At 45.5% G+C, this 26697-nt stretch overlaps 1 protein-coding gene across 2 annotated transcripts in view; it reads right to left on the bottom strand.

The window, feature by feature from the left end:
- Positions 1 to 26697, bottom strand: part of plekhm3 (pleckstrin homology domain containing, family M, member 3) — an 82173-nt gene that overhangs the window by 7743 nt on the left and 47733 nt on the right. For both annotated transcript variants that reach the window (XM_080018606.1, XM_080018607.1), the window contains 3 exons: positions 16797 to 16942; positions 15364 to 15557; positions 13148 to 13211 (listed from right to left, as the gene is read on the bottom strand). In XM_080018606.1, coding sequence (XP_079874732.1) covers positions 13148 to 13211; positions 15364 to 15557; positions 16797 to 16942 — 404 coding nt within the window. The remainder of the gene's footprint in view (positions 1 to 13147; positions 13212 to 15363; positions 15558 to 16796; positions 16943 to 26697) is intronic.

Genomic DNA, 26697 nt, shown 5'->3' with positions numbered 1-26697 from the left:
CACACTGCATCCTATGTGAAGGGCCCAGCTCTGCACCTACACTCCACCAAGCGGCAAGCATGGGGCACACAGCGTCCTATGTGAAAGCCCCTTCATGAGGCAGAAAAAATAAATAAATCAGAAATCACTTAATGTATTTTAATGGGTAAGTTGTGTTAAAACCCAGGGAGGGTCGAGAGAACAGGGGGCGGGGTTGGGGTTGGCCAGAGGAGAGCATTGTGGAACTTCTGAATGGGCAGTAGAAGAGAGAGGACATTGGCTGTGAGAAACAGGTCGACACAACATGGAAAAGCAAGCAATAGGGAGAAAAAGACAGACAGACAGAGGCTGCCTGATCTTGGGAGTATATACAAGTGGTTGCACCTGGCAGTGCCCAGGACCTCCCAACTACAATGGCCACATGAGTAGTGGAAGAGTGGATGGAGAGAAAAGACCAGAGGTGAATATAGAAAAGGGCTAGAAAGATTCAGGACTAGGTGAGAGGAGAGCAAGGTTGTAGGAGAAAAGGAAGCAGGCAGGAGTGCTTGATGTGGGAGTGCATATACAGGTCGGGCCAAGGGTATTGGCAAACTCAATTTTAGATATATAATGTACAATATCTTCTGAGACACATTACACAGAGAAACAACTTTGGTCTTCACACATTCATTTGCTTGATAGAAAACAGCATATTATCGAACAATACAAATAAGAAATCTGTAATAGGTATTATAGCAGCATAAAATGTAGCATAAAAATTGACAAGTTGCTGTGACACAATTATTGGCACCCTTTAGAACAATTCAAATCAGTCTGGTTAGAGGAACTAGATTCTCACTTGTGATAGATTGCAGGTGCCCACATCATATAAATGAATCGATGATCAGTTTTAAAGTGGAAAAGGAGTCCATTTTGATTCCCTGTTCCTTTGTGACAATGGCGAAGAGAAAATAGCTCTCTGAGGATATCAGAAAAACTATAATCACCACATATAAAAATTCTAAAGGCTTCCAAAAGACCTTGGCATCCCAGTTCCCATTTCCACAGTTTGCAATGTTATTAAGAAGTTTGGTCATGGAATTGTCAAGAACCTCACAGGACGTGGCGGTAAGAGGAAAGAACACCACACGTGACATCCAGAGAGCTTAAAGCTAACCTGGAGTGATCTGGAATAATGGTTTCAACCCTTATCATACGCTGCACACTAAACCAAGAAGGGCTTTATGGGCAAAGGCCAAAGAGCATCCCACTATTAAAAGACAAACATAAGATGGCCCAAATGATCTTTACCCAAACCTACATAGATAAACCCCAATCATTCTGGGAAAATATTCTGTGGACTGATTCAACCAAATAAGAGCTATTTGTCAATGAAAATCAGCGCTTTGTTTACAGGTGACGAAATTAAGATTATAAGGAGAAGAACCCCCTAACTACGGTCAAATATGATGGTGGTTCCATCATCTAGCTTTGTTGCCTCTGGTAATGGAGGCCTTGAACGTATTAAGGGAATCATGAAATCAGAGCATTACAAAGGGATATTAGAGCATAATGTGCTACCCAGGGTCAAAACTGTGCATGAATCGAAGATCATGCGTACTCCTGAAGGACAATGATCCAAAACACACATCCAAAAGCACAAAGAAATGGTTAACAAGTAGCCAGGCTAGTTAACATGTAAACACTGGGCGGTTTTGAAGTGGCCTGTATGTTCTGTGTGAGTGCTGATATCAATCTTATTAACAGCCTGGAGCAAGAGCTTAAATCTGCAATTGGTAAAAGGAATCCTGCAAACAGTCAAGGGCTAGAACACATTGCAATCAAAGAGTGGAAGAAAGTACCAACAGAAAGGTGCAAGTTGATGGCTACAAGATACATTTGGAAGCTGTCATCATTACCAAGGGCATGCAAACATGCTTGCATATGGGAGCATATGGGCGACTTGACAGGCCCACAGACAGGTTTTGAAGTTTACAGGCTAGTACTCCTGCCAAGGCCAAATCAAACTAAGTCGACGTAGCGCTGGACCAAATGAAAAATGGTTCTACTGATGAATGGCGACAAGCCTGGTAATTAGGGCACCCTGTAATTGTGCTGGGTAGAATCAAACAAAAACTGGCAAAGTGCAGTTCTGGGTGGTGGAAGAAAAGAGGGAGACAGAAAGATGGATCGACGGATGAAGGGAGAGCGACAGAACAAAATTGACTTAAAGGGAAGGAGGGGGTGAGGAAAGAAGGAGGTGAGGAAAATAAACCTTCCCGTCTTATGCAAATAGGGAAAGATGTGTTTTTGTAAGTAGGGGATGACTGCTTCATACAATTCCAAAGTCAGTGACAGTTTTGCCCAAGTATTTTTTAATGTATCTATTGTGGGATTTCCACCCATAGCCGTTCGTTGAAATGTGTGGAGCTATAGCCTCATTTCGTTTCAGGCTGAAGTGCTACCGTGCCAAGCCACACTGACCCAGCCCACTTGTGCTTGGTTACAGTTTGTGTTTCCATTAGCGGTGGAGCTGGAATCTGCACCAGGTATTCAATACGGTTACTACAACGGGGCCGAAAATCCAGGATTAGGAATGGTTCACAACTGCTCCATGTCCAACCGTGCATAGTGGAAATGCCACAGTAACTGTTACCAACCATGCTGAGAACAGTTCCGCCTGACTAGATATGCGCTATATGTACACTACTTTGGTTGACAACTAGCGTTGGAGAGGACGTTTCTCTGATCACTGAGAGAAAGTTGGTAATGGCACCAAAAGACCGACAACCTGCTTACTGGACCCACTTCCTGGAGTGTATTCTAAACTCTGATAAAACCAAGATGCTTGTTATTGGGCCTGCCAGACATTGGCATCTGTTTAAGGATGCCTTTAACTTTGATAATTGTACTATAACTTAAAGTAACTCAGCAAAAAAAGTAAGAGTTAGATTCAATCCCAATCTGTTTTCAACTACATATTAAGAACATTACAAGAACTGCACTTTTATCTCTGCAATAATACTAAGATACAGCCCATTCCGTCCATAAGGAGACCATAGTCGCATGCATTTGTAACATCCCATCTAGACTAGTAGCTGCCACCTAGAAATGTGTTGCTTTCTAGCCTTCCGATGATGAGTATTAAATGCCGCAGAGGAAAGGACTGCTCCTAGGCCTATCTGTCTGTAGAATGAAGGATTGCTGATTTCCAACACAACAAGGATTCTGTACAGAGAGCTTGCTAGAGGGCATGGGAAGACTGGTCTGCCTCTTGATTGCACTTCACTTAGTGGGTCTGTGTCACTTAATTAGCACAAACTTTTTGTTATACTCCATTAAGCCCCGGAATGTCTACACCAGTGGCAGGTATAGGCCTTATTTTCAGAGTTAGCGAAGAGGCCAGCTTCCCTCAATTTAGTTTGTATGGCTCGCAGGTGTGTCAGGTGGCCAGACCAGTCCGTACTGCACATGACAATGTCACCAAGGTCAGTGACAGCATACGGTGTGGTCTGAGGATAAGGTCCATCATGAGTTGGCAGCTGGTGGGGTGCCATAGCACACCAAAAGGAATGACATTGTAATGATAGAGCCTATCTGAGGTGGAAAACGGTGATTTGTCCTTGGCCCATTCAGTCAGGGAGACTGGTACACCCTGGTCAGATTGAATGTGCCAGAAACAAGGCAAGGCAAGTTTATTTGTATAGAACATTTCAACAAGGCATTTCAAAGTGTTTTACACAAAACATCAAAAGCCTGAAGACAAAGTATAAAGAAACACATAAAAGGACATAGAATGCATAAAGTAATAAATATAGAATGGATAAAAGTTATAGTGCAGTGTCAGAAACCTTGTTTTACTCTTTTGTTAACAATTATTTTGCCTATTCCCCGAATAGTGCCTATTCACCAAATAGCGTTTTACCTCTCAAGTTGATACTCTAGGCCCGGAGATCCGGTTTGGAGATCTTTTCTTTATTAACAACTATTTTGCCTATTGCCAGAGTACCGTTTTTCCTCATCAAGGTGATATCCTAGCCCCGGAGAACTGGTCTGGAGATCCTTTCCTTCGCCTATTTCCAGAATAGCATTTTACCTTGTCAAGGCGTTATCGTAGCCCCGGAGAACTGGTCTGGAGATCTTTCAGTTATCTGATATACTGTAGCTGTTTCAGATAGGCCAAGGCCGTTACAATACGGTGGGTTATAATACAGCCACTAGTAGTCAAATTTCAATAAGGCAATTCAAATTGCTTCAGAATCATCAGAAGCATCAATACAAAGTGCAAAAGTAACACATTGTAAAACACACTTAAAGTTAGGAAACAGAATGGATAGAATGCATAAAATTTATCTTTTGCTAAACCAAAAATATTTGGTTCAGTAAAAGGCTGCGGGAAACACAAAAGTCTTCAGCCTTGATTTAAAAGACGTGAGAGTTGCAGCAGACCTGCAATTTTCTGGGAGTTTGTTCCAGATATGTGTTGCATAAAAAACAGAATGCTGCTTCTCAATATTTAGCATGTTTAGTTCTGACTCTGGGGACAGAAAGCAGACGTGTCCTAGACAACCTGAGAAGTCTGGATATTTCATAACGTAGCAGAAGATCAGAAATGTATTTTGGCCCTAAACCATTCAGTAGTTTATAATCCAACAGTACTATTTTGAAATCAATTTTTTGACAGACAGGAAGCCAGTGTAAAGATCTCAGAACTGGTATGATATGATCCACTTTCTTGGTCTTAGTGAGGACTTCAGCAGCAGCATTATGAATCAACTGCAGCTGTCTGATCAATCTTTTAGGGAGACCACTCTCACAGTAGTCTACGAAAGATAAATGCCAGGCCAAGTTTTTCCAAATTCTGATGAGACATAAAACTACATCCCTCTACCTCCCCACTACATCCCTCCATCTCTAACAACCATAAATTGATGTGGTAAACTTTGGCCTTTACATTGGCTAGGCTGTCTCACCCAACAGTTGACAGAACCAGCCTTCTCCACCAATTCTAAAAGGCCATGTCAGCATGGCAGGAAGTTGTACTCACTAGTTGGGACCAGGACCAGTATCTTCTCCTGAATACGCACTACCCAATTGTACACATGGGGCTGCGCAACCTGGTCTTCTGCCATGTGGGTACGGACCATTTGCTGCATTATGACATTCATGTGTTTGATTACTGACCAAAGAGTAGAGGGGCTGCTGCTCCCAGACTTCTTGGACGATACTGTCTAATCTCTAACCGTCTGGGATTCCCCAGGGACGCTTAGCATACAGCAGCTTAAGGGTTTGGAAACCTGGAAAGCTTTGCTAAAAAACAGTACATGTGTCAACAACTGGTCCAAGCTTTCAGTTACATTTTGTAGCAGGCACCTCACATCTTGTTGAATTGATAAATGGATTGCGTAATCGTTTCACCCATCGTCTCTGACATATCCATCGGTTTAGGCAAAGTGGTCCTGGTCTGTTAATATTTCTTTGGAAATGTGCACACTTTTTGGCTTCAAATACACACGCACGCACACACACACACACACACACACACACACACACACACACACACACACACACACACACACACACACACACACACACACACACACACACACACACACACACACACACTAGACTTACTACATCCCTCCATCTCTAGTCCCTTTCCAACCCCTCAATACACTGAAATAAAAGAGCATTAAAACTCTGTAGTTCTCCTTAAAAACAACTCATTTCACTTAAAGTCCCTGTAAAGTAAATTCAGTGATTTGTTTGTAAACACATGATACACGTTAGAAAGTAATTGCTGAAAACTTGTGAAAAGACAGTGAATGATGTCGTACTGAATTATGGAGTTCTCACCATTTTTGTGGTCCAGATTTGTTTTCTTTGCTGGCCTAAATCATGACTCGATGACATGAAGCAGTCATGCTTGGCATGGCCCCTCCCCTAAAACTTTATAAACACCAGATCGGGGAATCGATGGTGAAATAAGCTAAGCTAACAGCTTGGAGTTTGGGATAAAACTCCGTTTTGGGAATAAAAACCTAGAGGAAAAGGCATCTTCAGGGAGCCCATGATCTCATGCCATGTCTTGGCAGCAATCCTAGGGCGCTTCCGGGTCCGAGCATCTACGGAGAAGGTTGAGAACCCAATGTAAAAATGAAGAGGGAGAGGGAGACAGGAGCGCCAAATTGCGCATTAGCATGGAGAGGGAGGTGTAAATGGAGCAGGACGGCGGCGCAGAACATGGGCGGCTATGATGGTGCACATCGGGACGCCCCTGCTCTGTGCTCCGCTATGCACACATTGTGGGTGCGCCGAGGACGTGTTCCTCATGAATATGAATTTCTTGCCCAGACAATGCGCTACCTCGATGCCCATTCACGGATAAAAAAAAACAAACAAAAAACGCCCCTAATAAAAAGGGCACCATGGGGCATCAAGGAGCAAAGAGGAAGGTTCTCCGGTGCATGTGCCTGCCACTCTATATGCAAATCTTGTGATTATAATATAGCAATATATTAAATAACAGAAAGATTTAAATGTATTTTGTTTCCTTAGTTTCTAACTTGTATGGAAAATGAAAAACGTAAACTGAAGTCAGAGAATTGGAGCAGAGGTTTTGTATTTCTCCTCCAGCACGCCGACTCCCGGCTCCCGTAACTGTGATTTTATTTTATATGTATTTATTTCCATTTGTTTCCTGCATGTATGAAACAATTTTTTTTTAAACACAACTAAGTTAACGTATTGTTCTGTCCCGTTCCAAAAAACCCTGTGCGACATCTCCTCGCTGCTTTCTGTTGCTATGGAAATTTAGGGAACTGTTTTTTGTGTAAATACTTAACTTGTGAATAATTAATCCTGCACTTCGGGAATGGGGAGACTGCATTTGCCACATTACATTATTTTCTATGCTTGTGATAAAATTGTCAATTGGCGATTGCTGCCCCCCAGCGATTGGCGATTGGAATTTTGCATAATCGCCCAAGCCTATGACATTGTGTAGAAAAGCTCACTGAATAATTTCACACAAAAAATTCTAAACCAGCCACTTTATCCGATCTAAAGTACATTTAAGATCTATTGTCTACTGTCAAGATTTTCTGGCTTATAGAGACTTTTTATAGTGCACAGCCCCGTCAGCCCCCCTTCTCTACAATTTATCTTTCTTCTACTGTAGCCCACTTCCTCCCTCTCCATGGCATTTCTTCTCCTATTAAGCCCCAACCCCCTCCCAACTCTTTCCAATGGAGTACGTTCTTATTGTGCCAAACCTCCTAATCCCTTAAAACTGCTGTTTAGCAGCCATGACCCTGCCCTTCTCTTCTTACACACACACACACACACACACACACACACACACACACACACACACACACACACACACACACACACACACACACACACACACACACACACACACACACCTGAACCCACTAGATGCTCTATTAGAGAAGCAGGCAGAGAGCAGGGTGAACTGTGTTTGGACGTACACACACATACACACACACACATAAACACAGGTGTGTGCAATAACTCCATCACAATTTTTTGCATGCATAGTTCACTGAAAATTATAGCTTACTGAAAATGCTCCAATAAACAACTAAATTAGTTTTGCAGACAAAAACACCTTGTTAATGAGATATCGGTTGAGAATGGCTGGAAAGTGAACAGTAGTTACTGGAAAGGCCTCAGATGCTCAAATAATAGCGGTTAACCCCAGTGGCATGCGGAATGGCATCGCACCACCACCACAGTTTCATGAATCATCAAAATGTAAGGCTTATGCAAATTAAGTTATTTTTTTTAATTTACATTTATATAATGACGATTACTGAGTGTGTGTGTGTGCATGCTTGCATGCAGGGCTGTGTGATGCGTAATGCAGTAGTTCTGGGGTAGGTGTGCTTGTGGTTAGTGCATGTTGCATGCTGCTTCTGCTTGCTACTCTGCTTTCAGCTACTGCCACCAGCTAGCCCTCCTTGCAGGGGGTGAAAAGAGGAGCCGAGTGCGTAAGTCTCCCCATGCTGGTACAAAGCTTCTCCATCGCCAAGACCTCTGCAGTGCCTCCTCCCGGCCACACACGGATACTGGGACCTTGAGGTCCCAGGCTAAACTGCAGGGGATCTCGGAGCAGCAGTGGGCCCCAGTGGCACGGCGCGCAGGCCCACCGGCGTGTGGACACGCCCTGGCGCCTGCCAACCACTGTCCCAGTTATGGGAAAATAGCATGGGCAGGTGGGGCTCATAGCCTTGGATGGCAACCCACCTAGGAGAAGGACACTCTGAACTAAAACCAGGACTGCGAGGAGTTGCACCCCAGAGTCCTTAATCAGCATTGTAAAGCCCACCATGGAGTACAAAGTCATCCCAAACCTTATACTTCCAGCGGCGGGAGTCCGCAGGAGCATCGCAGGAGACGGTGGTGCTGGTCCTCCTCCCGGAGGACAGCATGACGACAGGACCTCAAACCCTGGGAATGTCCCAGGGAGGGTCCTGTCCGATCACAGCACCCCGTCCAATGCACTCATCCGTTGCAGGAGGCCATTTATAATGGGGACCTTCAACGCATGCACAGTCAGAAGACGGGAGGTTGGAGGAACTCTCACACTGTGTGGAGAGCAGAGGAGTGGATATCCTGGGAGTCCAGGAGCCCAGAAGGGTGCATGCCGAAATTAACATCAAATACTGCAGGGTTGACAGTTACACCTTCGTCACCTCCTCAGCGTGGCGAAACGAACCCCAGGCAGCAACCGGAGGTGTAGGGCTGCTGTTGAGCCCCCGGGCACGCAAGGCGCTCCTGAGAGTCCACCGTTACTCAGAGTGGATCCTCATTGCTGAATTTGATGGCAGCCCAGTGACAACAACCATAGCAGTGTATTCACCCACCAATGTGGCGTCAGCCGAGGAGGTGGAGAAGTTCTACGGGGACCTGGCAACAGCAGTCCGTAGCTTCCCAGCTCACAACTTCCTTGCGATCCTGAGCGACTTCAATGCAAGACTCGGCCAAAGTGACGCACCTTACACTTTCCATGACGACACAAACCGGAACGGAGCATACCTTGCCGCCCTACTCCTGGAACAAGATCTACTGGCTGCAAAGACCATGTTCAGGAAGAGGCAAAAGGCAAAAGATGGACCTTTCAGGACCCGCCCACTGGTATGAAGTGTCAGCTTGACTACATTCTAGAGAGACGGAAATGGAGGAATTCCATCTTGAATGCGGAACCCTATAGCACCTTCAACTCTGTGGGTTCTGACCACCGGGTGGTATCCATGAGAACCCCAGGGTGCGCCATGACTGGAGGGCATTCTCTACAAACCCTGAGCTACAGGCCAGATACACAACAGTGGTCAGTTACTGCGTTCACATATGAGATGTGAAGGAGGAACCGGGCGCAGGGTACATGAAGTTCATGGAAGCAAACGAAGTGGCAACTTCAAGGTGTGTACCGGTAATACAGAAGACTAGAAGCCCCGCAAGATCAAAACATCCAGATGTCATGGCAGCATGTCGGAAGGTAAAGGACGCAAGCCACGCATTGGGTCAAAACCCGTCCGCAGAACAATGCGAGACCTTGAAAGAGGCCAAGCGTCTTCTCTTTGCCGAGTATGACAAAATCAGAGGTTAGGTGCTGATGCAAAAATTCCGCAGAGTGGAAGCTGCCCAGGGAGAACAACAATACAGCGAATCATGGAGGGTGATCAATGAGATGTGTGGAAGGAAAAGACCGAAAGAAGGACAGGTGGCAGGAAAGAGCCCAGAGGAGAGAGTGACCACTTGGTTAACTCACTTCAGGAACCTCCTTGGCACACACCAGGCAGTGGAAGGTGCTGAGCAGGAAATACCTGCAGTCCTGGGGGATCTCAACATCGACGACGGCCCTTTTACATCGCTGGAATTAGCCAAGGTCAAAGCCTCCCTGAGGCGGGGGAAAGCGGCTGGACCTGACGGCATCCCCCCAGAGGTTATCAAGAACTGCAATCTCGATGACATCATCTTGGAGGTCTGCAACCAGGCTCTAATGGAAAATGTCATGCCGGAAATATGGTCACTCTCACACATCATCCCGGTACCAAAATCTGGAGATCTCTCAAGACCTGACAATTACCGTGGCATCAGCCTGACCTGTATCATTGCAAAAATGTTCAACCGCATGATACTAAACAGGATACGGAGTGCTATCAACCCTCACCTCAGGGAAAACCAAAGAGAGGGTAGAACCACCGAGAGGGTAGAACCACCTTAGCCCAGATCCTTGCGTTAAGGAGGATCATCGACGAGGTAGTAAAGAGGAACAACCTGGCTGCGGTGATGTGTTTCATCGAATTCAAGAAGGCCTTTGACACCATCCACAGAGGAATGATGTTGAGAATACTCAAGGCCTACGATGTTCCTCCCAACCTACTCCGTGCCATAGGGACCATGTACAGGGGAACGAGAGCCCAAATGACAACGTCGGACGGTAGTGCGACCGGGGAGTGCTGCAGGGAGACACCCTAGCCCCCTTCCTTTTCATTATAGTATTGGACTATGCTCTGAGACAAGCCATCAAAGGAAGGGAGCCGGAGCTCGGCTTCACTATTGCACCCAGAAGGTCCACGAGACACCCTGCAGAAACCCTGACAGACCTGGACTACGCTGATGACATCTGCCTGCTATCTAACAACCTGAAGCAGGCACAGGATCTCCTTACCAGAGTTGAGCTAGTGTGTGCTAAGGTCGGCCTCATGCAAAGAAAACCGAGGTCATGACCTACAACATCCCCCAGGAACACCCACCCCTAATAACAACAGAAGGCTCTGTGCTAAAAGAGGTCAATGACTTTAAATACCTGGGCGCGTGGGTTGGCTCCACGGAAAAGGACCTTAATGTGAGGAAAGCACTTGCCTGGAGAGCACTTAATTGCATGAGCAGTGTGTGGCAATCCAACCCCTGACACACCAAGATCAGTTTCTTCTCTGCCACCGTGGACTCTGTTTTCCTATACGGCTGCGAGTGCTGGACACTAACAAAGGCCCTACAGAAGTCCCTGGATGGGTGCTACACCAGAATGTTACGTGTGGTACTGAACATCAACCAGGACGAACACATTACCAACCAACGTCTGTATGGGGCACTACCCAGTGTATCAGAGAGGATAGCAGTAAGGAGGATGAGACTAGCAGGCCATTGCCACCGCCACCGAGAACTCCCGGCCAAAAAGCTTGTACTGTGGGAACCAACACACGGGCATCGATCAAGAGGACGTCACGCATCTACCTATGTGGACGTGCTAAAGAAAGATGCTGGTGCGGAGAGCACAAAGGAGCTGGCCAGATGTATGGAGAACAGGGATGACTGGAGACGCCAATGGAAGGCTCGTCTGAGAACGACGTAGAGAGAGAGAGAGACTGAGGGAATTGAAGGCGGAATGAATATCAAATCCCTGTCCAGGGAAATAACAGATTTGCCCTGAAAGGAGCCGGTTGTCTAGTAATCTAAGGGTTGCTGGTTCGATCCCAGGCTCCTCCTGCTGGCATGCTGTAGTGTCCTTGAGCAAGACACTTAACCCCTAATTGCTCCTGATGGCTGCGTCCGTCGGTGTTTGAATAATTGTAAGTCGCTTTGGATAAAAGCGTCTGCTAAATGCAATGTAATGTAATCTACATTACCTGTCTACTCACCTCTAGTCTGGAGGGAATCTACAGTTTTCATCAATTTCTTGACAAAAATATGATAATAATGATATGATGATACATTTTAGCAGTCTAAAAATTGTAAAGCTCAATTGTAAATAATTCAGCAGTTTTGTGCTTTGAACAGTTAAAAATGATGGGAACCAATGTTTTAATAAGGGCTGGGTTGAAAAATGGCAAACCCATCCTTTAATCTGATGGGCAAGCAGCAGAAAAACACATTGGCTAAAGTGTAAACATGATTAACAAAACTGGTCAACTGAAAATTCTGTAAAAAAAATAAGCGAAGGTCTCAATTTCTGTTGCGACATGCAGATGGTAGAATCCGAATATGATGTGAATTCATGAATTCATGGATCCATGCTGCCTTTTGTCAAGAGTACAAGCTGTTGGTAGTGGTGTATCAGTGTGAGGACGAGAGTGTTTTCTTGACATACATTGGGCCCCTTAATACCAGCACAGCATTGTTTGAATACAACAGCACACATAATCATTGTTGCTGAAGGAGTTCAGTTCAAGATTATTTTTCAAATGGAAACATCCAGCAGGATAGATGCACCATGTCACAAGTATGCATCAGGAGGTAGAGCTGGTCGTCTAGTAATCTAAAGGTTGCTGGTTCAATCCCAGGCTCCTCCTGCTAGCATGCTGTAGTGTCCTTGAGCAAGACACTTAACCCGTAATTGCTCCTGATCCATCAGTGTTTGAATACTTGTAAGTCGCTTTGGATAAAAGCGTCTGCTAAATGTAATGTAATGAATCCATGCTGTGAAGAATTCAGGCTGTTCTGGAGCCAGAAGTGGTTCCTACCTGGTACTCGATAGACACAACACAGCATCTTGCATTCACTTACATACTATTATGTTCCCAACTGTGCACAAGAATGACATTATATTACATTATATCAGTTAGCAGACGATTTGGACAAAAGCGTCAATAAGTACATTCTCTACAAATAGTCTCTCGGAATAAGTAGCACTAGTCAAGTTAATGATTTTATTTTATTTTTTAATAGGAAAGTAAGTTGTAAAGTAAAGGGGAAGACATCCTCATGAGATAGACAAATCAATGCAGGTTGCAGACAAACTTATTCACTGGGGCTGAAAAAATGCTTGGTCACAAAGAATACATTCATAAAAATGTGATTCAGAGTCTCCTTCAAATGAAAGTGTATAACAGCGGCATACAGGCTTTGTTGTCTTTAATAACTACAATGTGAATATTATCAGTGTTGAATATTATACTGTAGAGATTTGGAAATACAAAGACGCACTCTAACGCAATTTTCGAACTTCTCAATGCACGCTGCATAACAGTGCTTCTTGGGCACACGCTAACAACATAAACAATATGTTTAAAGGGTTAGGCTTAGACATAAAATACTTGCCTATAAAAGATTTTGTTGGCCTTTCGGTGACATCTTTGAAGTTACACATGAATGTATGTATTTACAAGTGTGTGTGTGTGTGTGTGTGTGTGTGTGTGTGTGTGTGTATGTGCGTGATTACCTGCTGTAGGTCAGCCATGGAGTAGAGGTGGATATGCTGCAACAGGTATTCCCTGGGAAAGATCCTGTCACAAGACAGACAGAGGCAGTAAGGAAAGGTGATGCTCAAACAATCATCCTGTTCATTTTTCTCTGCGTATTGATTTTTACAATTGTTCCATTTTATTATTTCTTTAAATAAACACAAAATCTTACAGGGCCAACTATTGTTGCAGTGCTCTAAAGGTTCGAACTTTCAGCTGTGCTGCACTGCTGGATGGTACTGATATACCAGTGAAACTAGTACTAAAATCTGGTATTGTTAATCGGTATCAATACAACTACTGAAACTTTTAGCTTCAGTAATAGTGTGGTTATAATAGTAAGTACGAGGACAAAAAAAAAAAAAAAAAAAAAAGAAGGAAATTTGAAATAGGAACTACATGCAACAATGCATCTAGTCCTGTTAAACTGCTATCAGGTTTAGGTATCGGAGCATTTTTGCAAGTGCTTGAGCTAGGTATTTGACCTATAATCCATTATTCACCATTACACACATTTCCAGAGTGTGTGCTGGGATTTTTAATTGAACGTGCCTAAAAAGTATTATGGACTTAAAACTAGGACCATTTTGAAAACCAAAAGACATATAAAGATAAAATACACCGATCAGCGACAACATTAAAACCACCACTAATAAGCACTAATAATGCATGGGTCCCCCTTGTGCCGGCAAAACAGCTCTGACCCATCGTGGCATGGACTCCACACGACTTCTGAAGGTGTCCTGTGGAATCTGGCACTAGGACGTTGGCGGCAGATCCTTTAGGTCCTGTAAATTGCTTTTTGTTGCCTGTTGTTCCAGCACATTCGATAGATGCTTGATTGGATTGGACTGTTACCCCGGCTATCCACTTGATGTAGAAGAAAACATGATTCATCAGACCAGGCCACCTTCTTCCATTGCTCCGTGGTCCAGTTTTGACATTCATGTGCACTGCGGCTACGCAGCCCCATACACAGCAAGCTGCGATGCACTGTGTGTTCACACCTTTCTATCATAGCCAGCATTAACTTTTTCAGCAATTTGTGCTACAGTAGCTGTTCTGTGGGCTAGAACCAGACGGGCTAGACTTCGCTCCCCACGCGCGTCAATGCATCCACGGGCGCCCATGACCCTATCGCCAGTTCACCAGTTGTCCATCCTTGGACAACCTTAGGTAGGTACTAACGACTGCATACCGGGAACACCCCACAAGACCTGAGATGCTCTGACCCAGTCTAGCCAATTTGGCCCTGTCAAAGTTGCCCAGATTCCAACACACCAACTTCAAGAAATGACTGTTCACATGCTGCTTAATATATCCCATCTCTTGACAGGTGCAATTGGAATAAGATGAGCAATGTTAATCAGTTCAACTGTCAGTGGTTTTAATACTGTGGCTGATCGGTGTATATCCTTCATGAATTAGGCCACAAAATGTTTTGCTTGATCCAAGGTGAATTGCCTTGTATCAATCAGGGCTTTGTTTCCAAATAACAATCTATCTGAGAGTTAAGTGCATTGTTTTTTACGTGTGATCCTCCAAGTTTTCGGTAACATATTCCCGACACAACGCTTAAAGCGAGAAAGGCACACTGATCATTACTGTGTTTGGTATGCTTTCATGTTAGTTGCTCCTATTGATCAATTTTTCCGACAGGATTTCTCACGGTATGCACAGAACATGTTTTAAACTCCTCTGTAGGTCTCGCACAACAACCGTACATATTCTTTTGCCACTATGTCCTGGACCCTCTCGGTTTCTTAAATTGAATTTTATTATTGAAATTATAGTTTGAACATAAATATTTACTGAGTGAAGACTGTTTAGTACACAGGCGAGTCTCGAGGTGACTTCCAGACAATCTTTCTTATGAGAGCAGTGGCATAGATAGACGACTGGGAGCTTGCTAAAAGGATATTTGTGTTGATAATAACAAGTTGCTGTGCTTTTGATACAAAATAGCCTATGTGAAACTAATATTTTAACATTTTTAGTTCTAGTCCATACAATCAATGAGTTTTATTGTCGACCACAATGTCCAGACAATTTGCACGATGTAGAAAATCTATTGCCTCGGTAGAAGACTGTACTGGAAGTCGCCTTAAAAGCACAATTAATTTTGAGTTCCATTAACTTACAACTGTTAGGCCCTGATCAAGGCTGTATCTTTCATCTTTATCTTCACTGTTACCTGCGTCTAAGATCCTCAGCCACTGTAGCTCGACAGCTGAATAGGTAGGCTCGTAGCGACTGCAGCTGCTGGCGGAGATGCAGCACGCCACTTAGCGACTCGCAGTGCTCATAGAGGCAAGGGTTCAGCTGCTGCACATCTAGAAGCGGCTCCTCATACACAAACTCCAGAAACTCCTTGGCTTGCTTAGAGACCTGCAGGCATACAGCAAAAGAAAATTAAAAAAATCTGTGGACAACTCGACTACAGATATTGTCAGGAGGTGGAAGGAACACTTTGAGGAACTCCTTCACCCGAATGAATGGTGGAGGAGGCAGAGCAGTGTTTAAGGGGTAAAACCCATCTCCTTAGCGGAGTCACTGAGGTAGTTAGGAAATTATGAAGTGATGAAGCATCAAGAGTGGATAAGATCCACCCAGAAATGCTGAAGGCACTGTATGTTGTAGGGCTGTCATGGCTGACACATCTTTTCAGCATCGCTTGGCATGGATGCTTGAATCTAGGACAGAGTTAATCTGCAAGAGGAGTTCAACTTTTCAACCTGCAATGCCACTCTATATTCATTCTTTCATCATCAAGAACTGCTTGCAATAACTCTTACCTGTGTGTGTGTGTGTGTGTGTGTGTGTGTGTGTGTGTGTGTGTGTGTGTGTGTGATGCGTCCATCCGTGAGTGCACAGGACTTGTCCCAATTAGTTCTGGTGTATGAGGGCGGCCCACGCACGGCCCTGAAAAGTAGTAACCAGTCCCAGAGAGTGGGAGAAGACCCCGCACCCCTGAAGTGAGGACCGAGAACATGCCAGAATTCCCCGCCCCGGAGACCCCAGGGGGCCCCCATGTCCACCAACCCACCACGCAAAGGCACGGCTCACCATACTGCAACTGGCTAGATGCCCCACCCGGCCACAAGCCTGAACGCCCACCCACGTAGCCGAGTGTGCATGACCAACATCACTTGCTTTATAATCCTCTAGGTCTTTCTCTTTGGTTTGGGTAGTGTGGTGGCTTGTGCATTAAACAATCTATTTTTGAGTAGATGCTTCTTTTTTTTTTTAAATTGCTTTGTTATTTGTCTGAGTTATCTGAATCAACATTTAGATAATGCAGCTGGGCACCACCATGTTGGATATGTTCTCACTTCTGTGTTCTCGCAGGATCACAGCATGCTACCCCACAGCTGTTGTTTGACTGACCAGATATTTAGTGAAAAAAATTATTAAACACCCATACCACCAATGTGAAAAAGTAATTGCCCATTTATTTTTATTAGTGGTTGCACCATCTTTAGCAGCAATAACTGCAGCCAAAAGCTTCCAATGATTTCATATCAGTCTTTCACATCAGATCACTTAAAGGGCAGTCTTGGCAATGATTAGTATGATCAGTAAAAGACTTAAAACAAGATCTTGTGTTTTCTACATACTTGCTCCCACCTTGTGCTTGCTGGTATCCCAGTTGTGCAGAAGTCGTGCTGGGATAATGAAGGTGTTGTCCTGATGACAGCTTGTGCAGTAGTACCAGCCACTGTAGAAGCAGACTTTGGCTCTGCCTCTGGACAGGCCTACTGGCCGCTGGCAGCCTGGGGGTAGAGGGTATAGTTGAGTGTGTATGTATAGAGTCACATGCTGTATTAATTAAAAACTATACCATTTCACAAAAAGGGAATTATTTACGCATCCAACTTGGGGTCCTAGTCGCATAATTAGCCAGACCCTGTTCCTGCTTGTGAGCCATTGCCCTGACATCCACAGTGGGTGGAAGGAAGACTGAAGAGTTCAGGGTAACAAGTGGCTTTTAGTGAGCAGCTAATGATTACAAAGGGAAATAAGGTTTGTGTGCATTTGTACAGCCTTAACACAGTCTGTCAGTTTAAAGCCCCCTCACTAGATGCAACACTAATCCATGCATATCCACGTAAACCTTCTCACTCAGTATGCAAAACTAATGTATACCTGATAGAGCTTCTTAATGGTATAAACACCCCAGAAATCAAATGAAAATCTTCAATAGCACAATGAGACCTATAATAAATAGTTCTAGTTTAGTTGAGCACCACCAATTTTATAATAAAAATTGGAAAATTAAAACTCCGATAGAGAGCGCCAAAAGAGGTCTCAACTCTTCGGGGGGAGTGAATTCTCCATTTGAAATTCTCACACGGAATATCAGATAAATACCAAACTACTTCTTAATAAAAAAAAAGAATGTTTATTTATAATAAAATAATTTGATAATATGGTCAAAAGGTTGAGGTAGCAAAAGGGAATTAAAGCAAGTTGAACACAAATACACACAAAGGGAAGTGGAGAGGTTGTCCTGGTGAGGGGGGAGTATTAACTATAGATTGAATAAGAGGGATTGCATTTGAATGTGCACAAAGGACACAGCTAACTCACTCTAAACTGAATAAAAAAATAAAGAAATCGCCGTGGTCAGACCTACATCACTTCACCATGCGCTTACCAGAGTCCGAGCTTACAGGATTGCGGTTCGCTGGGTCACCTTTGGTTCAGCTCCTGATGGGTGTAGTCTCGCCTTGGGCCAGAATATGTTATTATTAAAAACAAGGGGTTTATCAGCAAGGCTTGACACAAGGTCCGGTGTGTGGACTGGCCAGCACCGGTTGAGGTAGAAGACAGGAGGATTTAAAGGTATAAAAGTCTCCCTCGCTACGACTCGGCAGAATCGCAGTGCGAGAAAATGTGGTTTCAGAAAGGACAAAGAAAAATAAAGGCTGCCCGGCAACGCGCCGGGTAAAGTAAAGTACCTACGTAAAGAAGGTGGTTGGGCAAGAGAGCGGGATAGATTCTGGAGGAAGACAAAAACTAGTGAGACAACGGCGTCTCGAATCTTTTATGTTCCTCGAGGGGGCAGAAACGGAAATTACCCCCTTCAATATGCATTGGTTGAGGAGTTGTCGCGAAGTTTCCCTTTGGTCTGTTGTAGAGGGAAGGTGTTCTCTTTTACTTAGACGCGTTCAAATCCCTAGTTCTAATCGGAACCTTGCAATCCGTCTTTTTCAGTCATTTAATACAAGTATTACGTTCGTGTTTGTCAAATAAATCCTGTAATAAAAGAATGGAGAACCACACACGAAAGTAAATCTTGAAATAAACAAAGAGAGGTTATACACAATATAATTGTGGGTTTGGAGCAATACTGTCGGTGACCACTAGGGACGTCCAAGTTCAGCAAATAAGCTAGGGGGCATCTAAGTTCAGCAGTTCAACAACATTTAACCATCACAATTCTAATTTTGGCATTTCTTATCCGTCAAAGTCAAGATTAGTATTGTTCTTTACAAAAGTACCTAGCCGGAGACATTATAGAGATTACACTTTGATTGAAGCATTAGTTTAGTCCAATCTTGCTCTTAGGGAAACAGAGTTTCAGAATGCAAATACTTTTGTAAAAATGGTTCACAGTCAATGAGCTGGCCATTTGCGCTGGGTTCCCTGCTATTCTACAACAGGAGCTATGGTGAGGTGTGAGTGGGAGACAATGGGGGAGCCGAATATCTTTGCTCCAGTAGTCTTTTTGGCACTATCTGGTAATTGTCTTTAAAGTTCCTGTGGCGTCACAGGGTTCAGATGAAAGGAAACGGGTCCTATTGGATCCTCTCATTACACCTCCATTTCCTTGTAGTTTGTTCTTTTGCAACATGTTTATAAGTGTCGGGATGGTGTGATTTGAGCAGCCACACCTAACCTGGGTCTAGGTAATTGGGGGCCCAGGATCAGAGTGGCTGCATACCTGTTGCTCGTTGGTTGGTCTAATGAGCAACAGGTAAAACCTCCATCCCCACACACACTCAGGAGAGTTGTCATGACACATCTCCATCTGCTCCTAGGCTTATTCCAACTAGCCCACTCTCTACAATAAACTGGTATGTCACCAACCCCGTCGTCTATGTCTCTGTGCTGGAGGTCCCTGAAAACACCACTTGGGTGGTGTGTGGTAGGCAAAAACTGCCACACCGGCACCTAAAGAGGGACTCTCCAGCATGGAAGGGACACAGAGGGGCTTCCAAAGAAGCCCTGGAGCCACCAGCGGGTCAACGGGTGGCCCCAGCACCAACCCCCCAGAACCCAGGGGACCTGCAGAGTACCGGGGGAGAAGAGGCCGCGACTGCGGCTACTCCGCTAGCTACTCAGCACAGCAGCCATCGCTGGGCCAATCCAGCAGTGCAGCAGCCAGGCCACCCCTCCAAGCAGCCCCCCCAACAGCCTAGTCCGGTCACGCCTTCACCAGCCAGCAGAGCAGCCCGAGGCCCCACGCTCTGGAAGGGAGGAGGGGGCAATTTGTCGTCGCCCTGGGGGAAGGAATCCGGTGGGCCGTGCTGTTCCAGGGAACCAGTTAATTTTTTTTGGACATTTGTTGGTTTAAGGTATGGGAACCCTGTTTCAGAGTCTGGTGTTTTATTATTTAAGGTATATGAACCCTGCGTTAGAGTCTGTCCTTTTCAGGTTTAGCAACCCTGTTTCGGAGTCTATATTTGAGGCTTTTTTTAAAAAAAATTAAATTTTTTTGTTCTCTGCTTGGTGGGTTGGGGGGGGGGCTGACCAGGTATGCTCCCTGGCCTAAGTTTGGTGTCGGGGTATGTGGTGTCGGGGTGGTGTGGTTTGAGCAGCCACATCTGACCTGGGTTTAGGTAATTGGAGTCCCAGGATCAGAGTGGCTGTATACCTGTTGCTTGTTGGTTGTATACCTGTTGCTCCAACGAGCAACAGGTAAAATCCCCATCCCCACACACACTCAGGATAGGAGTCCTTGTCATGATACATCTCCATCTGCTCCTGGGCTTATTCCAACTAGCCCACTCTCTGCCACACTGGCACTTGAAGAGGGACTCACCGGCATGAGGAAGGGACACAGAGGGGCTTCCGAAGATGTCGTGTAGCCACCAGCGGGTCAACAGGTGGCCCCAGCACCAACCCCCCATCACCTAGGGGACCTGCAGAGGACCGGGGGAGATGCAGCCGTGGCTGCGGCTACTCCAATAGCTACTCAGCCCAGCAGCCACCGCTGGGCCCATCCAGAAGTGCAACAGCCAGGCCACCCCTCCAACAGCCCCCAGAGTCTGTCCTTTTCAGGTTTAGCAACCCTGTTTCGGAGTCTGTATTTTAGGCTTTTTATTTTTCCTTTTTGTTCTCTGCTTGGTGGGGTTGGGGTGGGGGGTAGTGTTTGGCCAGGTATGCTCCCTGGCCTCAGTTTGGTGTCGGGGGTATGTAGTGTGGGGGTGGTGTGGTTTGAGCAGCCACACCTGACCTGGGTCTAGGTAATTGGAGGCCCAGGATCAGAGTGGCTGCATACCTGTTGCTTGTTGGTTGGTCTAACGAGCGACAGGTAAAACCCCCATCCCCACTGACACTCAGGATAGGAGCCCTTGTCATGACACATCTCCATCTGCTCCTGGGCTTATTCCAACTAGTCCACTCTCTGCAGTAAACTGGTGTGTCTACAACCCTGTCGTCTGTGTCTCTGTGCCGGAGACCCCTGAAAACGCCACTTGGGTGACGGGTGGTAGGCAAATCTGTGAATCTGTGTTTTCAAAAACTTCATAAAAGAGAGAGCTCTCAAAATAACATGCTTCACTTAATAGTTTTGGTGCAGGAGCCTCACATGGCAGAAGGTTCTCATTGTCTCCATCTAGACAGCACAGGGTTATAGTGTGATAGCTCCACTCTAAAGGGCACTTACCAGGCTTCTCCCATCCTCAGCCCACAGGGAGTGATCTGCACATAGATGCATAAATAACATTTTAAAACTGTATAATATTTGTGTATAAGTATAGTATTCACTGTTTATGTAGTATTCACTATATTATTGCTACAACACTATTTTCAGGTTTGTATAATTAGAGTTTTCACTCTTGACTTATTGTGACTTATTTCAATACAATAACAGCTGATATCTATAACTATTTGTCAATTTCAAAAAGTACATTCAAAATAGAAGTGAATTAAAATTTGGGCTCATTTCATAACTGTGCATCAACCTTTTGTTGCACTGCTCCCGCAAACTTTGATAGGTTGAAAAGGGAGGAAAGACAGAGGTGAGGAGCTGTAAAAATGAGAGAAGAGAGCAAGAACATGAAGCAAAAGGAAAACGAGATCAAGATGGAAGCTTGAAAACAAGAATTATACAGGGGCCAGGACGTTCTTCCGATCCAGATACCTGTTAGCCGCGGTTCACCATTGACAGTTCATGAATAAACACAGAACGGGAGGAAAAATTCGTAAAACTCATAAGAATTTCTAAAGAAGGGATTGTTAATTAAAATGGCAACTCAAAGTAATTTGGCGTGGGTCGTAGTCTCATTGGTTGTGTTCAGCTTCCTTCTTGCTCATTCACAACTTGTCTCAATCTTGCAACCAATCAAACACGCCCTTACATGCATGTCTTTAGGGTGGGAGGAAACCATAGCACCCAGAGGAAACCTAGTGAACAGAAATGCAGTCTGTTTTAAGACCCTGAACCATCTTGCTGTGAGGCAACATTGCTAACCATTGAGCTACCATGCCAGAGGAGAGAAACAGAGAGTAAGAGAGACATAGAGATAGAGAGACACAGAGAGACTGGGTGGTGAAATGGATGGTCACAGAAAAGAAAGAGATCACCATGTACTTTAACGCGACTCTCACAGACGTATGTGTCAACACTTCAATTAAACATTATGCATGCGACTGTGTCCATGCATGATGTGCACTGTCCTATCTTTTGCTGTAGAACCCCAACCCCCCCTCCCATATACACTGACAACGACTCCACCCTAAGCCTCCTCGAACCCCTCTTCTTCACAGGGTCTTTGAAGAGCCTGATAATCAGATCTGGCCCAACAACGGGGTCAAGCAAGCACCGCTATGGTCCCATGAATGACAAATGAATGATGTGTTTACAGAGAGGATGTGTTTTGTGTTTGTGAAAAAGGGCAGGGTGGAGCTCAGGGTAAGGGTTGGAGTGATGGGGGGCCGAACCTTCAAACAAACACATTCTGTTTCTTTCAAAAGGAATGAAACAAAGTTTCCTGTGTGCAATTAGTGGAAAACATTTTGTTTGTGAAAAGCCAGACAAAAAGGTTTGATCCAAAAAAGGCCAATCACATGAAATGTATGGATGGGTGTGTAAAGCATATGCAACAGCTGGCCATATATACTGTGTGTATATATATATACACCGATCAGCCACAACATTAAAATAACCTGCCAATATTGTGTAGGTCCCTCTTGTGCCTCCAAAACAGCTCTGACCCATTGAGGCATGGACTCCACAAGACCTCTGAAGGTGTCCTGTGGTATCTGGCACCAAGACGTTAGCAGTTGCGAGGTGGGCCCCCCATTGATCAGGCTTGTTGTTCCAGCACATCCAACAGATGTTTGATCGGTTTGGACCCTAACCCTGGGCCCTCCACACGATGTAAAAGAAAATGTGATGCATCAGACCAGGCCACCTTCTTCCATTTCTCCATGGTCCTGTTCTGATGCTCACCTTCTCATTCGTAGGCACTTTCAGCGATGGGGTCAGCATGGGGACCTGACCGGACTGCAGCTACGCAGCCCCATACGCAGCAAGCTGCGATGTACTGTATGTTCTGACACCTTTCTATCATAGGCAGCATTAACTTTTTCAGTCATTTGTGCTACGGTTGGTCGTCTGTGGGATCGAACCAGATGGTCGAGCCCATGACCCTTTCGCCGGTTCACTGGTTGTCCTTCCGTGGACCACTTTCGGTAGGTGCTAACCACTGCATACTGGGAACACCCCACAAGACCTGCTATTTTGGAGATGCTGTGACCCAGTTTTCTAGTCATCACAATTTGGCCCTTGTCAAAGTCGCTCAGATCCTTACGCTTGCCCATTTTTCCTGCTTTCAACACATCAACTTCAAGAAGTGTGTGTGTGTGTGTGTGTGTGTGCGCAGGAGGAAGAGCTAGGCCTCTAGGTCGTCTAGTAATCTAAAGGTTGCTGGTTCCATCCCAGGCTCCTCCTGCTAGCATGCTGTAGTGTCCTTGAGCAAGACACTTAACATTACATTACAATACATTTAATTTAGCAGACGCTTTTATCCAAAGCGACTTACAATTGTTCAAACACCGACGGACGCAGCCATCAAGAGCAATTAGGGGTTAAGTGTCTTGCTCAAGGACACTACAGCATGCTAGCAGGAGGAGCCTGGGATTGAACCAGCAACCTTTAGATCACTAGACCACCAGCTCTACCGCCTGAGCTACCATCCCAATAACTTAACCCCTAATTGCTCCTGATGGCTGCGTCCGTCGGTGTTTGAATAATTGTCCACCAGCGACTTGCCCCTCAAGGTGGACTCCTGAAAACTCGCTCCCCGGTATGTTGGTCCCTTCCCCATTGTATCCATCATGAACCCCTGTGCAGTACGTCTCCGCCTCCCTCCCTCCGTGTCCACACAACATTTCACGTGTCCCTGCTTAAGCCGGTGGTCTCGAGCCCCCTCTCCCTCCCCGCCAAGACCGCACAACCCCCCCACACCATCGACGATCACCCGGCCTACACAGTGCGGCGCCTGCTGGACGTGCAGCACTGGGGGAGGGACCTTCAGTACCTTGTGGACTGGGAGGGGTACGGCCCGGAGGAACGCTCTTGGGTCCCCCGGAAACAGATCCTGGATGCCTCCCTCCTCCGGTATTTGAACCGCACTTGCCCTTCCAGTTCCAGATGTCTGCCAAGGGGCGTCCGTAGAGGGAGGGGGTACTGTTAGGCCCACGGCCTCCCAGCACCACTAGAGGCCCCTCTTGACCCATCCGGGGCTCCTCCCTTAGGCCAATTTCACACACCTGGGATCAATTACCTTCATCACCCACACAGTATTTATTCTCCAGCTCCCCAGTCACTCATTGTCAGACCGTCAACTAGCTTACCCAAGTTGTACTGCTACTGGCCAGTTCCTGGTTCCTGCTCCTAGCTCCTAGTTCCTAGTCCTAGTGCTTGTTCCAAGTTCCAAGTTTATGTCACCTTGTTTTGTCTTCCCCTAACCTGATTGTCTCCTCTCGTCGACCAAGTCTGTCCGTCCCTCTCCATGCAGCCTGGTTCCCCGTCTCTCCACCCGGATCCTGGGCCCCTCCTTCCCAGTCGTCATCATCCCTGCCCTGCCCTGCTCCATCCCTACCTGACCGGGTCCTTCGGGCCATCTCCACCGTGAGGCCTAATAAACATCCTTCGTCTGCTTCCCGTCTCCCTGTGTTGTGCGTTTGGGTCCCTCCGAGCTCCGGTCGTAACAAGATGGCACAGGGTGTGGACAGTCCATGGAGCAGGAAATCAATGAACTGGATTCTGGGAGCCTCAGCAAAAAATGCATGTAATCTGGTGGGAGGCCACCTTCTTCCATTTCTCCATGGTCCTGTTCTGATGCTCACCTTCTCATTCGTAGGCACTTTCAGCGATGGGGTCAGCATGGGGACCTGACCGGACTGCAGCTACGCAGCCCCATACGCAGCAAGCTGCGATGCACTGTATGTTCTGACACCTTTCTATCATAGTGCCAGCGGGGCAATTTAGGGAGTAAAGGGAAGAATAATTTTCACGGCTGGTGCATTCAAACAGCCATATCTAATCTATCTCTACTAATATCTAATCTTGAATAATATCTAATAATCTGCTCTCTTTCGTGTCTCTCTGCGTAGTTCTGGTGAAAGTGGGTGCAGACGTTGAACAGATGTGTGGTGGAATATTGGGATATTTACCATTTTTCTTCATGCCTTAAAGGGGTCCCCAAAACATGTCTTTGAATATTTTTGCTGAAAATAGCATTCAAATTATGCATTCTCGCCATTCTAACATGCCTTTATAACCCTCCTCTTCCTAACACTCTGTTCCAGTGTGTGTGTGTCGCTTTAAATGAAAATGCTGCTGCTCCCCACGCCCACTCCAGAACTGTTTGCCCCAATATTGTGATCTCGTTGCATGAAATCTGTAAACTTTCACAGATTTTTCCACTGATTTATGAAGAGATCAAAAATCTGAAAGGCATTGTCGTGTGGGTCTGGTGTGATTGCTCGTCAGAGCAATCAATGAGCACAGCTTAAATCTCCTATCCCCACACACACACGGGAGGAGGCCTTGTCATGAAATGTTTCCATCTAGAAACATCTTGCCCACTCTTCAATAAATTGGTACCTTTCAACACCATCACCTGTGTCTCTGTGTCAGGTCCTTGTTCAGGCGCCAGTTTGGCAGTTCTCCTGCCACACGCCACCCAAGTGGCTTTTCCCGGGCTCCCCGACACAGAGACACAGGCAAGGATGGTGAAGGACAAGCAGTTTTATTGACAAGATGTATCATGCCAGGAGCAGATGGAACAACGTCATGACAAAGGCTCCCTCCTGTGTGTGTGGGGGGATGGGTGATTTAACCTGTGCTCGTTGACCTGCTTCTGATCCTGGGCAAAATTAACTAGACCCAAGACAGTTGTTGCCGCTTAAATCACATCACTGGCATGCTCAGGACACAAAAACTGGCCGGGTTGTCAGATTTCACAGTTTGTGTCTTAGTAGGCCCATCAGAGTCCCAAATGTATGTGGACAATGTATGTGCAAAACCTTATTATGTGGGTTTTTCATAATAGGTCTCCTTTAAAAGGACAGGTTCACCATTTTTCCAACTTATTTAAATATAGGTTATTGCACAAGCTTGCTGAACACTTTACTATTGAGAGAGTTACCTCTCTGCCTCAGCTTCTCTAAAGCCCCTTTCCCACATGGAATCTGTAACATTGCTGGATAAAAAATATCCGGCAAAGACAGTAGGTAGTCATTCCCACATAGCCTCCATTATGGAAAGTTCCATATGGAGTCTTTTCTCACATAGATGACAGCTACGGTACAGTACTTAATGCTTGGATGAGAGGTGTCTAAAATCACACGAGACTAGGCAACAGAATCGTGTTTTAGACCAGCGCTTCGCTCCCCAGCTCCCCACCCCACAGACTCTTCCCTCAGCTGACTGAAAGTGGACAGAGACCCCATTCCCAGATGCAGTAATCCTAACCCTCCAGTCTCTGACTTCGGGGAATGAACGTTTTCCAACCGTTCTTCCTCTCCCTGTCCGCTCCCTACCTCCCCCACTATGCGTAGTAATGCAGCCCCCCTAACTGTAACTGTATAAATTGGAAAAGACACGTCTTGGCTCTGATTGGCATTTTCAAGTAGAAAGATAATACAATTTCTGAATATAAAGACCTGTCTCCGCAGAGACTGGACGTTTCAGTTTCTTATCTTTGCAGCCAAGCTCCATGGTTCGGATTGGACTCACCATTTTTACAAATGTTTATTTTTCTTCCCGAAAACAAATCATTTTAAAATA

The sequence above is a fragment of the Zeus faber genome (genome assembly GCF_960531495.2).
Source record: "Zeus faber genome assembly, chromosome: 18".
Lineage (NCBI taxonomy): Eukaryota > Metazoa > Chordata > Actinopteri > Zeiformes > Zeidae > Zeus > Zeus faber.
This window is presented reverse-complemented; position numbering and strand designations above follow the sequence as displayed.